Below are 15,988 nucleotides of genomic sequence, written 5' to 3'. Positions count from 1 at the left end.
AGAAAGAAAAATAATTTAGTTGCACAGGATGTTTTAACTTCAAACAGCATTCCAGCCACAGGCATTCTCAAAATATGAAAGACAAAGAAACTTCAGGTTTTTAGCTACCTCTTTTGATGAGGTAAACATAATTTGGGAAATGCCAGTATTAACTGGTATTGATTGGTTAACACCAATATACTCTTTGAGAGCAGAATTTATCCTGGAATAAAAATAGTCTAGTATGGATATTTGACTAAGGCAACTTTTAATCCTCTTCTTAAATCGAAGAGTAAGAGACCACAAAGATTAATAATAATTAAGAGGACATATATAAATTGGTTGCTAATTTCATCCAAAAGTCACCAGGTATTTGCTGATGACATAGGTAGTTATCACATGGATTAAAATTTTATAGGCTAGGGGTAATATTCATCCATGCCTTTGCTTTTTTTTCCTTCCAAAAAAAGATGTCAATATTTTTTTCTTTTAGCCAGTTCAACTTCACTGTTTGCACACTACTGAAACAAGACCTCTTCAATATCCACCGGTTTGCTGAAGATGTTAAAGCGTTTATCTGTGGCCAGCCTCTTGGTTACATCCCTGAGAAACAACCGCAATTCTCTTAAAGTATTTTCCTCCTGGTCCTCCATTCGATTTTTTTCTGATTCTGATAATTGACGAGGTGGAGAAGGTAGTGCAAGAGGAAGCACTTCCATAGCACAAAGAGCTAGAGAAAACAGAAGAAAATGTTAAGATTCCAACATGATGGGCCAGGATCCTTTTTTGGCATTCTCTCAAAATGTTCTTTAAAGAAAAGAATTACAAATACAGTCATGTGTTGCTTAACAACAGGGATACATTCTAAGAAATGTGCAGTTAGGCAATTCTGTCATTGTGTGAACATCATACGAGTATACCTGCACAAACCTAGATGGTATAGCCTATGACATACCTAGGCTATATGGTAAAGTCTATTACTCCTAGGCTATCAACCTGGACAGCATGCGACTATACTGAATACTGTAGGCAATTGTAGCACAGTCATATTTGTGTATCTAAACATAGAAAAGGTATAGTAAAAATACAGTATTATAATCTTACGAGGCCACCATCACACATGCAGTCCATCGTTGACCAAAATGTCATTATGCAGCGCATGACTATATGTGTGAAACATGCAAATCCAGCAAGTAAAAATTTGCATAGAAACAAAAAGGAAATAGCTTCACTTTATAAAATAACTCACAACAGGACCCCTTTAAAAAACAAAATCATTTGATTTTGAAATATTATTTATATATAACTTACAAGAAATAATTCAAATCAACACAAATATCTCCAAGTAAAAAAGTATTGCATACTGATTTTCTCAAGTCAACCTTGTTTAAAAACTGCTTCTTAAAATGAGATTGCCTTATATGCATAAAAAGTATAATGGGCAAGTAATATTTGATCCTTCCTATCCCCAAAAGAATTCTGATTTTAGGCAGGTCTCCTGCCCTCATATTCTGAGTACAACAGAGTAGGGACAGTGAATGGCACCTGCAGGAAGGGAGGGAAAAAAAAAAAAAAGAACAAAAAAAGGAATTCCTCGGTCATGAAGGAGATGGAAAACCAGTCCTAAGTGTTATATGTAAAATCCATGGTACTCACTACCTATCCTAAGAAAAACCAAAAATCTTCTTAAAAGGTAAAGTATTAACTTTCCTAATTATAATGTTCTCTAATTTTAAAAGACTTCCCTGATATCACACTAAAGCTCAGAATTAAAATTCTAAGTATTTTTCTCTGATTTCTAAATAGCTCCTAAGATGAAAACTGAAAGTCAACAGAAACAACTGAAAAAGAATATCAACAGTAAACACAGAAAATTCAAATCTATGAGATTAAAATATATCTAGAAGCATGAAAGACTGAAATAAATCATTTTCATAATGAAATATTTAGATTAACAGGAAGCAACAAAATAAACCATAATTTACATATTAAACTTCCCAAGGTTTTGGGAGGGAAAAAACCAAAACTACAGCAATTTGATAGGTGTTCATTTTTAAAACACCAATAAAATTTGGAAAGGAGCCACTAAAGAACAATAAAATTACTAAAATGTTACATAATATAACCAGTGAAAAACAAAGCAAAAAGAATATGGAAAAATAAGGACTTGGCAGGGATGGGGAATGTATTGAGTATCCTCCAAGAAGGGCTCTAAGAAACATAAAAGATGGAACGAGGGTAAAGAGGCTTAAAAATTTTTACCAAACAGGATTGTTACTTCCTAGAAGAGGCTAAAAGATTAAGCGAGTAGATCTTATCCTTTACGCATCTTTAAGATTAGGAAAATAAAACCTCTTTCGAATGACTTAGAATGCAGCCCTTACTATGTCAAGGAACTGAAATCTGACAAATTCTTGAGGTACCTCGTAAAGCTCAATTCTAGAGTCTAAAATTATTGAGTCCAAACCCAAGAAAAATCTAACACTTAAAACAAAGCCAGAATAGATTTTCAAATGGCTAGAATAAAATGTTAAATGTAATGGGTCCTAACTAAGTCTCTGAAAAGTCAATCAATAAATAAACTAGAAATGGCAAATGTTCTAACCAGCCCATCAAATCTACCATGGCCCAACAAGGAATGAGCACAACACCTGGTGTTCACAACCTACCAGTTCAAGTCCTGGGTACTTACTGTGACTAAAGCATAGGAGAACTGAAGACTTTTTTTCTATGACTTTTTGAGCCCCATAATGTGAAATCTACCAGAGGAAGTGGTTGAAGTCATAAGAAGAAGTCCTATTTAGTAAAGCTTTAACAAGGCTATACTTCCCAATCTCAAGTCAGATGAACACAATGGACACTTCCACATGTCATCTAAAGATAAACAGAACCTGACAAACTCTCCTCACTTCCATGAAGAAAGGGCTAAAATAAACTGACTCCAAGAAAGGGCATTTCTTAACTCCATCCCCCCACATTTTCCTAAAGGCTTTACAAACTTTACCAGCATGTTTCCTTCGTGGTGGAGCCATTGATGCCTGATTGAGAATCAATTCTTGAAAAAATTTTCTTCTGTCTTCTTCAATAGGCCTTTGAATATACAAGACCTCTTCATACTGTATTCTAAAGATACATTTAACCTACACATATACACACACACAAAGACATTAAATATATAAAGAATTAAAAGCTTACATATCATACCAAATTGCAATGTCTTCATCTTCCAGTATCATGTTCAATATTCATAGACCATTCACATGGGGTTATAGTTAACCTAGTCCTAGGCTATGCTGTTGAAGGGTTCAACCTCATGGGCTAAACAGGAATGGTAGAATGTCCAGTTGCCCAAGTCATTAATGAATGATACTATATATCGAGTAAGAGTCATCAGACAATAGCAAAAAGGATAGCTGGTTGTAACAGATGGCAACAATCTCAAAGGGCTTTTACATAAGAGCTGAAAAGTAATTACTTAGAATCTATAATAGAGAGCTGGAAGAATGTTAACACTGCCATCTATTATCCTCATATTTCTTTGTATTCCCTATTCATTGACTTCCCTTCCTGTGCTCTTTCCCTACAAAGTCTATTTCACTGTAATCTCTGGAATCCTGGTTCCACTGCAAATAAACTATACCTCTGGTCTAGTTTATGTTCCATGACACACTCCAAAAAGATTAAGCCAATTATTCTCATATCTTTCAGCTCCATCCACTTGGTGATTACTCACCTCTTCTGTTTACCTACTCAGACTTTGACCCCAGGTGTCCACCTTCCAAGATATGCTGTTTAAATCCTCTTTACCTCATCTAAATTTGTCTACTATGACATTAAACACTGTATTTAATTTTTATGGTTTTTCTAGAATGTCTACTTTCTACCTTCTAGACACCACACTCCCTGAGAACAGAGATCACTTCTTATTCATCTGTTTTCCTACACCTATCCCAGTGCCTGGTATTTAGCATGCCTAATAAGCATGTACTGAAAGAGTTAACCTTGTGATTTTTGTTACCCAGCCCAAATCAAATTGGAAACTGCAAATAAAAAAAGGGAGGTGGTCACTAGTATGGAAAGATATACCAACCATGATACTGAGAAAATATGGATTAGAATCGAACACATCATATTCTTGCCCATTTAGCCACACGTTTGTGGTCTAAATTTGAATAATTCATTGAATTTGTCATTTCTAACCACTTACTGGATTAAGCTTATGAACTGAACCCTTAAAAATTCCATAAATATTATGTCATTCAATCTTTATAACAATGAGGTAAGTATTATTTCCTCATTTTACAGATGAGGAAACTGGGGCTTAGAAAGATTTAAGTAATTGGCTTAAGGTAATAAAGTGAATAAAGAAAACTAGATTATATAAACTCTAAATGCCTTTTCCAGCTCTGAAATTCTAAGAGAAGAAACAATGAAAAGTAAACATCAGAATTCAAAAACTGGATGGGGAATTATTTATCTCAACCTAAAGTCAAATCATTTAAGTTTATAAAATTTCACCTTGTGTCCTGCCAGTGCTTTTGTAGACTACCTTCATGCACAGTTCCCTCCAACTCTTTAATCTACGCTTTGCTGGCCTTTCTTTGAAAATTCTGAAAGTAAGTTTACTACTGAACATATTTTGTATGCCAAACATCATGCCAGACACTGCAGTTATAAAACTAAAGAAAATGTGTTTGTTCTCTGCTGTCACAGATCTTAAGAGTCTCAGAAAAAAAGCATTATGATACTATGCTGGGAGTACTATAACAGAGGTAGCAAAACACAGAGAAGAGACCTTGCAAGGGATGAAAAGACTCTAGGTAAGATGTAGCAGAAATCACTTACATCAATTGGGTCTTGAAAAATAAGTAGAACTTAATATCCTAGACGTACCATGATTTCGTTCAAGAATGGCAAAACATTTCATTTTAACTATTCTCTCTGATAACTTTCAAAACTATGTTAACACTTTATGAATACAAAAGCATACCAAGGACAGGCCTACAATAATCCATGGATATTCTTACCAGGTTACTACCAACACCTCTGAATCCAACATTTTATAAGTGGGATAAATTATACTTCTCTAAGTTCACTCCTAACCTTATCTTCTGACAGTCCTAGCCTCAAACCTTATGCTGTACCAAAGACAAGTCTTCCATAATTCCCAGAACAAATCACGCTGTCTTTCACACTGGTTCACACTGGTTGTGATACATACTATTCACTCATTTCTGACCACTTCTTTAATGCACCACTCAAGCTGATGCTTTCTGTGTGATGCCTTCCCTAACTTTCCTAGACGCACTTAGGCACACCTTCCAGTATTTATCATTTGAAAAAACAGGTTTTTTTGAAAAAACAGTTCAATAAAGTTCAGTAAATTTTTACAGTTGTGCAGCCATCACAAGCACACTTTAGAACATTTCCATTACCCCAAAAAGTTTCCTCATGCCTACCTGCAGTCAATCCCCACTCCCACTCCCATGTCCCAGCCTAACAACCACTGATAATGCTTTCTGTCTCTAGAGAATTGCCTCTTCTAGACATTTCGTATCATACAACTGATAGTCTTTTATGCCTGGCATTTGTCACTTAATACTTCAAGTTTTTCCAAGTTGTAGTATGTATTAGTATTTCATTCCATTTATTGTTGAATAGTATTTCATCACATTTTGTTTAGCCATTCACCAATTAAAGAACATTTGGATTGCTTCCACTTTTTACTAGAATTAGTACAACAACTAGAAACATTCCCATACAAATGTCTTTCTGTGAACGTACGTTTTCATTTCTTTTGTGTAGATAACTAGGAGTGGAATTGCTGAGTCAAACCATAAATTTATGTTTAACTTTGGAAAGTGGCTGCACCATTTACAATCCCACCAGCAGTATATAAGGACTCCAGCTTCTATATCCTATCCAATACTTGGTATTGTGTATTTTTGATTATAGCTATTAGGTTGGTGTAAAAGCACTTTTTTTTTTGGGGGGGGGCAGCTTTTAATGGCAAAAAACTCTTGCCCCAACCTACACTTTAGTAGGTTGCAGTGGTATTTCATTCCTGAATGACTGATAATGAGCATCTTTTCATATGCTTATCATCCATTTACACATACTCTAAGGAACCTCATATAAAAGGAATTATACAAAATTTGTCCTATGACTAATTTAGCCTAATGTCTTCAAGCTTCATCCATGTTGCAACATGCATCAAAATTTCCTTCTTTTTAAGGCTAAATAATGTTCCATTGTATATGCTACATTTTGTTTATCCTTTCAACTATCAATGGACACTGAGGATGTTTCCACCTTTTGGTTACTGTGAATGATGCTATTGTGAACATGGTGTACAAATACCTGTTCGAGTCCTGCTTTCGATTCTTTTGAGTAAATGCCTAGAACTTGATTTGCTGGATCATATGGCAATTATATATTTAAGATAATGTCATACTGTTTTCCACAGTGGCTATACAATTTTACATTCCCACCAGCAATGCAAAAAGGCTCCCATTTTTCCACATCCTCATCAACATTTGTTAATTTCTGGTTTTTTAATAATAGCCATCTTTTTTTTTTTTTTTGAGACTGAGTCTTGCTATGTCGCCCAGGCTGGAGTACAGTGGCGCGATTTCGGCTCACTGCAAGTCTCCGCCTCCTGGGTTCCCGCCATTCCCTTGCCTCAGCCTCCTGAGTAGCTGGGACTACAGGCGCCCACCACCACGCCCGGCTAATTTTTGTATTTGTAGTAGAGACGGGATTTCACAGTGTTGGCCAGGATGGTCTCAATCTCCTGACCTCGTGATCCGCCTGCCTTGGCCTCCCAAAGTGCTGGGATTACAGGCGTGAGCCACCACGCCCAACCTAATCTGAGTTTTCAACGCCCTTACTTGATTTTTCTACTTGAAGTTACTGATTTTCCTCTCCCAGGTCCTACCATAAACCTAAAGACACAACTACATGAAACAAGTTGATAGAATGCTATATGTAATCTTATTTTCATCAGCAGAGTTGAGGAATATTTCTTTAAATAAAATTAATTTCCAATATACTGAATTATATAATCTGAAACTTGCTCATAATAATTTAATAACAAAGCAGATACTGTGAATGTCTTCAGAAACAGAAGTACAATTCTGGCCAAGGTTTATAATCCTTCCTACAAATATCTCTACTTTATCTGCTTCCTCCCTTAAGAGTCTTTTTTCTGTGCTCAACCTTAAATTAGCTCTCTTCTCTAATTCTCCATAAATATCTTGCAATTCCCATATATCTCAACTAAAATTCTCCAAGTATCTTCAGAAAGGGTTTATAAAAGTAAATTTACTTACACTACAATTCTGCATGGTTCTCAAGTGGTCAAAAATTTAAAGAAAAAATATTTTAAAAGAAAAAGAATTCTGCAGAAAGGGAGTGAGGCTGGGCAAAGGTTATTTGAATTCTATGTGATGATTCAACTGTTAGTTCCTTTTTTCATGCAGTAAACTTTTACTGAGTAATTCCCATGTGTTAGCACTGTGCTAGGAATGGGAGAAGTGATGGGTAGTAACACCTGAAAGAGCTAGTGGTCTAGAGACCAGAGGTTCACAAAGTTTTGGTCTCAGGACCCCAAAAAAGCTTTTATGTATGTGAGCTATATGCATCAATATTTACATATTTTAAATAAACTCATTACATATTAACATTAAAAGAATAAAACATACATTATTTTGAAAAATATGTTTTTCCAAAATATAGAGAGAACATAAAACACACAAAATATAAAACAAAATTTAGTGAGAAAAGTGGCACTGTTTAATCTTACTTTTTTGAGACAGAGTCTCACTCTGTCACCCAGGCTGGAGTGCAGTGGTGCAGTCTTGGCTCACTGCATCCTCCACCTCCCAGGCTTAAGCAATCCTCCCACCTCAGCTTCCTGAATAGCTGGGACTACAGGCACGCGCCACCATACCTAACTGATCTTTGTATTTTTTGTAGAGATGGGTGTTTCGCCATGTTGCCTAGGCTGGTCTTGTACTCCTAGGCTCAAGTGATCCACTTGCCTTAGCCTTTCAAAGTGCTGGGATTACAGGCATGAGCCACCACACCCAGCCAGCACTGCTTTAAATGTTTTCAATTCTCTTTTGTGTCTGGCTTAATGGAAGACCACTGGATTCTCATTTCTGCTTCTGTATTCAATCTGTTACAATATGTTGTTTGACTGAAGTATATGATGAAAACCCAGACTCAGCAGATATGTAGTTGGAAATGAAACTTGATAATCCCCTACAAAAGTCTTGGGGACTCCTCAGGGGTCCTTGGACCACACTTTGATAACAGCTGGTCTGGTGCAATGATTTCTGACATTTCTTGATCAAACACCTCATCAGTAAAAAATCTGAAAATATTCCCATCACTATATGCATATTTATTTAAATATACTATTTTGCTAATATACTACTCGGAAATAATATATTATAAACCATATACACATGAAATATACTGTACTATTAAATATACTATTTTGCTATACTATTATTAAATATACTATTAGCAAAACAGTATATTTAAGAGTGCGGTATATTTTTTGTGTATATGGTTTATAGTATTATTTATTACAAACCATATACACATGAAATATTTAATACGAAAAATAAAAATGAACAGAAATGCTAATGTTTTTCCCAGGATACTAACGCACTGAGTACAAACTCATTGTGGGGACTATTGAACTACGAGAGACAGATACATACAAAGAGACGCAAGAGAACGTCAAAGAGGTTCTAAAAGATGAACTTGTCACTTTGTCCCCCTAATAAGACACAAATCATGGAAGGACTAATTATTTTGGGGTTTTCTTCTATTTTAAAAATAAGGTAGGGAAACTTCCTTTCTCCTTCATCTGTGAATAATGGGGTTTATTTTCTGATTATAATGGTATTTATTATGGATGATATAGAAAATAAGACAATAAAAAACTAAAATGACTACAACCTTTATATCCACAGATAATTACTATTAACATTTCTATGTATATCCTTCCAGTTGTATATTTATAAACTGGAATAATACCATACATATTGATTTATTACCTGCATTTTTTAAAACAATACATTTAAACATATTTTCATGACATTAAATTTTCTTTTGTTTTTTGAGACAGGGCCTCACTCTGCTGCCCAGGCTGGAGTACAGTAGCACAACTGTGGTAATAGGCTATTTTTTTCTCTGAGAATTGGTTTTGTACTGCCCACTCTCTACCTCATTTCTTCCATAGATCTGGCAACTTGCTAACCTACAGCTACTTGGTCTACAACTCTCTGTGCTGCTCATTCATTCACCAAATATTTATCAATATGTGCTAAATATTAGAGACTACTATCTTAGCTTGTGACCTAAAGAAAGCAAGCAGGCTAGGTGCAGTGGCTCATGCCTGTAATCCTAGTACTTTGGGAGGCCAAGATGGGCAGATCACCTGAGGTCAGGAGTTCAAGACCACCTGAGGTCAGGAGTTCAGTCTGGCCAACGTGGTGAAACCCCGTCTCTACCAAAATACAAAAATTAGCTGGGTATGATGGCAGGTGTCTGTAATCCCAGCTACTCGGGAGGCTGAGACGGGAGAATCGCATGAACCTGGGAGACAGTGGTTGCAGTGAGCCAAGATCATGCCACTGCACTCAAGCCTGGGCGGCTAAGTGAGACTCCGTCTCAAAAAAAAGAAAAAAGAAAAAAGAAAGCAAGCATTCTAATGGTAGACTTGAAATTAAAATGAAAGGCTTAGCTGGACATGGTGGCTCACACCTATAATCCCAGCATTTTGGGAGGCTGAGGCAGGAGGATCGCTTGAGACCAGGAGTCAAGACCAGCCTGGGCAACATAATGAGACTTCGTCTCTACAAAAATAAGTAAACAAATAAAATAAAATGTAAGACTTGGGAACAGAGGAGAATTTCCTACAAGCTATTAGTATAAAACATGTTATATAATCAAAAGAGAATTCCCATAATCTTCAGCCCACAAATATGATATCCATGATAGCTTTAATAACTACTTATAAAAACAAAAGCGAGAGGGAAAGGAGCTGAAATTTCAGAATTCAATGCTGGCAAATTTCTACTATTTTAGATAGTAATTAAGGGCATTGGTAAATAAATACTGAAAAAGTTTACTAGTCAGTAGGCTTTCTGAATCCATTAAAAGTTATGACAACAGTATAATACTGAAAATGTATATGATATAATGTTAGCTTTAAAATACTAAACCAACAGTAAAATTACACTTGCATATGGGCAACAGAAGTAGGCAACATAAAAACTGCTTATCAAGAAGTCAGACTCATAGAACATTTATTTAAAAATTTTTCAACCAATATAGAGGGAAATTCTCAGGGAATATTCTCTATATATTCCCAACTAGAATCCTTATTTATCCCACATTTTAACTCTTTTCTTTCTTTTCATAAAATTATAATAAAACTGAGAAAGAGGATCTAACTTGTAAAGTGGCTCCTAGGTTATATCCAGGTTCAGGCCATTCTTCTAAATCAACTTCAGCTGCATTCCTATTTTATAATACTAATACCAAACATTTAACAGCTCCATAATTTCAAAAGAAATTCACATATACTGTCTCACACCAATGACCCTGTCTGTTATTATCCACATGTCATAGATGAAAATGAAGCAATTATAGGTTAAGTACTTATCTAAGATCAAAAGACTAGTAAGTCAATACCCTGGTTTTTCTAACTCTTGCTACATACAGCATTCTGGTAAACTTTATTGGACTCTATCACAAACATTGTGATTAGTGGTCTTCATATTCTATCAGATACTGAATAATCAAAAATGAATTACTCTACATTTAACATATTTTCCTTACAAAAAGCAGTAAATTATACAAATCTATTTTAGCAAGATAATGAAAGCTGAAACATAAAAGAACTCAGTAAACAAACACTTTAATCATAAAATTCTAAATAATCAAGATTTATATTATAGCATTTAAAACATGTAAATCTTTCGTATAAACATCATTCCTACTTTGTCTCCTGGGAAAAATATTTCTAAGCATTTCTAAAGGAGAGTATTTCAAGACCTCGTAAGCTCGGGGTATTAAAACAATTTTTAAAAAATCAATTTCACTCAAGTAAGATGATCTACTAATTTTTTCTGAATCGACTGTGATTTTACCTTAGATATGAACTCAAAGTTAGATTTCTGATTTGAAAAATACGCATATTAGAAATAACATTCAAGTTAACATGATGCTATCAATGAAAGAGCTGAAAGGTCAAATCTCATCAAATGACCTCACAGATGATAAGGATGAGAAGGATATAACTGATAGTGATATAGCCACAATTGTCTTAGAAAGCTGAGTAACCCTTTTCCAAAATGCTTGAGACTAGATGTGTTTCAGATTTCAAACGTTTTCAGATTTTAAAATATATGCACATATATAATGAGATTATCTTGGGGATGGGACCCAAGTCTAAACAAAATTCATTTAAGTTTCATAAAAACCTTACACACATAACCTGAAGGTAATTTTATACATTTTTAATAATTTTGTGCATGAAACAAAGTTTTGACTGCAACCCATCGAGTGAGGTCAGGTGTCAAATTTTCCATTTGTGGCTTCATGTCAGTACTCAAAGAAGTTTCAGGTTTTGAATTTTTTAATTAGAGATGCTGAATCTGTATATATACATGTCAGGTTCTGTTCTAAGCATAAATTATCTCAATCTTTATAACAACACTGTGGAATACCACTATACCCAAAAAGAAACTAAAACTTAAAACAATAAATAATTTACCTACATCACACAGCTAATAGGCAGTTACACTCAGGATATAAACCCTGACAGTATTGATTTTATAATAATTAAAAGGTATCCAATTTACAGGGTCAACTATTTTAGAACAATAAGGAAAGATAAATACTTAATCAGTTCTTACCTCTTCAGGCAGTTCACTGTACATGGTTTCAGAGGTAGACAATAAAAATATAGGTGAAAATGATGGTATATCTTGTAGCAATGTCAGAAAAGTTGCTCTCACAGTTTCACTGACAGCTTCCCACCAATCTCCAATGTGAGGCATGTAAACAATACTAGGTACTGTTCTTCGAGCTTCACGAAAAATCTGATTAAGGAAAAAAACCAGCATTAAACAACTCAAATTGATTATTCTAAAGTCTACCCAGTAATCTCCAAATATATGAAATGTGTCAGGCCTATTACAGTCATTAGTTTCAGCCTCAAAATTTAAGTTCAAGAAATGATACACAAGCCTTACACAGCTTCAGTCTACCCTTGCTCCACCAAAAAAAAGTACGTTTTGCCCTTTAATTATTCTTATTCAGTATATATTAACAGTGGAAGGTATCAAAATGCTCCACTTATCTAGCATGTAAAGATAATAAAGCAAAATACCACTGTAAAATATGCTGCAGATAAAGAGATAAATATACACCTATGGCACTCATGCGATATCCATAAACTTTACACAAAGAATAACAACACAGCTTACGTTTTTGAGCACCTTGACTAAAATCATACAATATATAAATTAATCATTTTAACCAAGATGTACCACCCTAGAGCTTAAAATTAATGAACTACCTGCTGAACCAGTCATTCACCTCCTCCCATTATCTTAGTTCAATATTTTATAAAATAGTCACAAAATACTCTAACTTACCTAAAGAGCAAATGATTAGCAAAGAGCTCTGGGACACTTCCATTGTTGGAAAATACAAAATGAAGTTTTCCCCAGGTGTTAAAAAGAGTCTTAACCATAGTTTCAATCACGCTCTACCAACACACACCAGTAGGGACCAGCCTGGCTATTAGTAAGCTGCCAAGCTGAATTAATGCCCCTTACTTATTAAGTCGACAGTTTAATATCACACCAACAAATTCTGACATGTTAATAGGACATTTCTCATTATCTTTAACAAGTTGAATTATAAAAATCTTTCTTCCATTTTAAGAATTCTATTCCTAAAATGCTCTACTTATTTTCCCTTATTTTTAACACATTTCAATTAGCCTATGTAATATACAAGATACAGAAATAAGAATTAAGCTGGGCACCGTGGCTCACACCTGTAATCCCAGCACTTTGGGAGGCTGAGACAGGCAGATCACTTGAGGTCAGGAGTTCAAGACCAGCCTGTCCAACATGGTGAAATTCCATCTCTACTAAAAATCCAAAAATTAGCCAGGTGTGGTGGCGCACGCCTGTAGTCCCAGCTACTCAGGAGGCTGAGGCAGGAGAATCGCTTGAACCCAGGAGGCGGAGGTCACAGTGAGCCGAGATTGCACCACTGCACTCTAGCCTGGGAGACAGTGAAACTCCATCTCAAAAAAAAAAAAAAAAAGAAAGAAGAATTTAATATTTAAAATTATTGGGATTATCGGAAACTATCCTAAGAATCAAAAGTATTATTTTTCTTTAATGAGTAAGCTTACCACTTACATACATTTCTTAAATAGTGTATTTTATACAGCTTTCAACCTTCTGTGTAAAATAAAAGATACTGCCAATTGAATAATAAACCAGTTGAAAGAGGCTCAAATAGTAATTGGAAAAAATGTAGATGTTATGATCACTCACATCAAAAGTAATATTTGCTCCTTCCCTTCCTTAATATTTGCATATCCACCAATCCAGAACAGTTGTACAGTACAACTCCTTCAGGACTCTCAAATTTTGACCTTTTCTGCAAACACGTACCCTCCTATCCTGGATCTTGGAAATCCAAGGATTATTTTTTTCCAAAGTTCTTGTAGAAAATTCATAAGAGAAAAACAAGCATAAATATTGGCAAAAGGAAAGCACCATGCAGAAGCACAAAGGCAACTGAGGCATTTATTTAAAAAAAAAAAAAATTACATGCCACCCAAATCAGGCATGGTTACATGGAAGACAGTGACCAACTCCTTTTGTCACTTTACAGTTCCCCACTCTGTGCTGGTAAAACAAGAGACAGTCAGCAAAGAAAGAAAGGTGATCATATGAAAGACTAACCAACTATAGGTTACTAAGAAACCTCACAAAGCCAATCACTTAATTCGGCCATGCAAGCTACCACATACATGCCCAGGGTATGAGAGAAGACAGGAAAACATGCCTTTAAAAAAAATGAAATTTTGCCTTTGATTTTAGTACTTCTAGGTTAGATTTTCCAGGAACATGTGCTGAGAACATCTAGCCATTAAAAAATATCAAAGAGGATGAGCAAAGCAACAGAAGGTTAAGTGATAATAATTTGACAGACTCAGAGGTTAACTACAGGTATCTTAACTGTATTTGCAAGGGTGAACTACATACAATCATCACCAGCTCTAAGAGGTGAGGTTTGTTTTTTTCTATTTCTTTTTTTCCTCCAATTGTCTCAAAATTAACATGATACTGAACTCAAATTGAACATGATAGCGTATTGACCCCATTTAAAAATTTAGAAATTTTTCCACATTTCCAAAAAATTTCTTATTTTCATCTCATCTTCTCAAAATCAACAAATTGAACGTGACATCCTACTAGTCCAATAAAAAAAATCTGGAGGCTTTTTACTTCCAAAGCTTTTAGGAAAATGTCCTTCTTGACAAAAAAAATTTTAAACTATATTTGAAAACTTACTGGGGAAAAAAAATCAGGCAAGTCTAAGATGAACATGGAAAAATAAAAAGGCTTCGCCTTTCTGATCTATGAGTGTATAATTACATGAATTGAGAATTAACCTAACTACATGAAATACCACCATCTATGAAATATTTTTGTAATTTTTCTCCTAAGCCTTTAGAGGAAAACCATCCTTAATTTCTAGAAATACTAAAAAGCACTATTAAAACAAGCTTTCTTTTTAATTCCTTGTTCTATGTCATCTCAGAATATTAAAATAAACTTTTATATTTTCTTTAGATCTATAACCAGTCTGTTCTAATTCCCATTTTGTAATAAAAATTCAAAAAGAACAGAGTTTGAGAATAGCATTTAAAAATTCTTAGCATATAAGCAATAGGAAAAAAAAAAGTTTAATCCTAGTATGATTTTTTTCTGCAATATAAAAACAGCTCTTGAGCAGTTTGCTGGTAACTTTTAAAGTGTGGAGTAAAATACACTCTGTGAAATCAAAGACCAGATAATTCAGAGTAGAAAAATATAGCCTAGTTTCAATGAAGCGGCAACTGGCTTGGGAACAAGTGATGCCATTTGAGAACTAGAAAAATACTCACCTATAGGGTGTCTTGGATTGGTGGATGTGCAAGGTGTAGTAGAAAACAGAAAAACTGTTATAGAAAAAAAAAAAAAAGACAGTAGGCCAAATTACTGAACCAACCGTTTCAAAATACCTCTGACATGACCAGCACTCTTGCACAAGTAAAATGAACAAACACCAGCATATGTGAACTGTTCATTTTGATTCTTTATTACATTATACTGCATTTCCTTCTGACCTCCTTCTTGCCACAGACATTATAAGGATCTTAGATAACAAATTTTTTAAAAACTTTCTTTATTTAAAAAAAAATCACAAACTACTTCCTCTAAATATTAAAGATATTAAAGGCAAAAATCAGGCCACCGAAGTTAGAAGTAGCCATCCAAGGAAGCAGTCATGATATAAACTGCACTTATAGTTACAAGAGTTCTAATCATCTCAAAAGCTAAACTTTGAAGTCAGCATTTTAGCCATCAAATTAAAATGTTCCGTCCATGAAAATTTAGTGTATTTTTAAGAATTTGTAGTCCCACAACAAGCCATTTCCTTTAGAAAGTGAAAACTATACAATTTTTAAACCCAAATGTGAATGAAGCAGAAAGCTCAAAGCCAGTATCACTTTTACCTGCCTAAAGAGGGCAATATAGAAAAGAAACAACTTTAGTCATCAAGAAACTTCCAGAACTTGTCTCAGTCACTTAATAGTATTATAAATATATTAAAATTATAAAACACAGGTAAAAGAAAAATGTTGGGACCTACAACATCCTCAATGTTTATAAAAATTAAAAGGCACTAA

General features: G+C 34.6%; 1 protein-coding gene across 27 annotated transcripts in view; it reads right to left on the bottom strand.

Moving 5' to 3' along the window:
• Nucleotides 1-15,988, bottom strand: part of ATAD2B (ATPase family AAA domain containing 2B) — a 213,570-nt gene that overhangs the window by 76,099 nt on the left and 121,483 nt on the right. For 9 of the 27 annotated variants that reach the window (XR_012422623.1, XR_012422620.1, XM_065527661.2 and 6 more), the window contains 3 exons: nt 11,919-12,104; nt 2,984-3,119; nt 513-709 (listed from right to left, as the gene is read on the bottom strand). Coding sequence is in view for 15 of the 27 variants with exons in the window: in XM_065527661.2 (XP_065383733.1) it covers nt 513-709; nt 2,984-3,119; nt 11,919-12,104 (519 nt within the window). In the remaining 12 variants the exon portion in view is untranslated. Of the gene's footprint in view, nt 1-421; nt 710-2,983; nt 3,120-9,759; nt 9,852-11,918; nt 12,105-13,682; nt 13,750-15,202; nt 15,257-15,988 lie in introns of those variants that run through there. The other 18 variants (XR_012422622.1, XM_065527660.2, XM_074012230.1 and 15 more) reach the window with 9 other exon arrangements.

The sequence above is a fragment of the Macaca fascicularis genome, chromosome 13, assembly GCF_037993035.2.
Source record: "Macaca fascicularis isolate 582-1 chromosome 13, T2T-MFA8v1.1".
Lineage (NCBI taxonomy): Eukaryota > Metazoa > Chordata > Mammalia > Primates > Cercopithecidae > Macaca > Macaca fascicularis.
The sequence above is the reverse complement of the archived record's forward strand: the minus strand, read 5'-3'. Positions and strand labels throughout refer to the sequence as shown.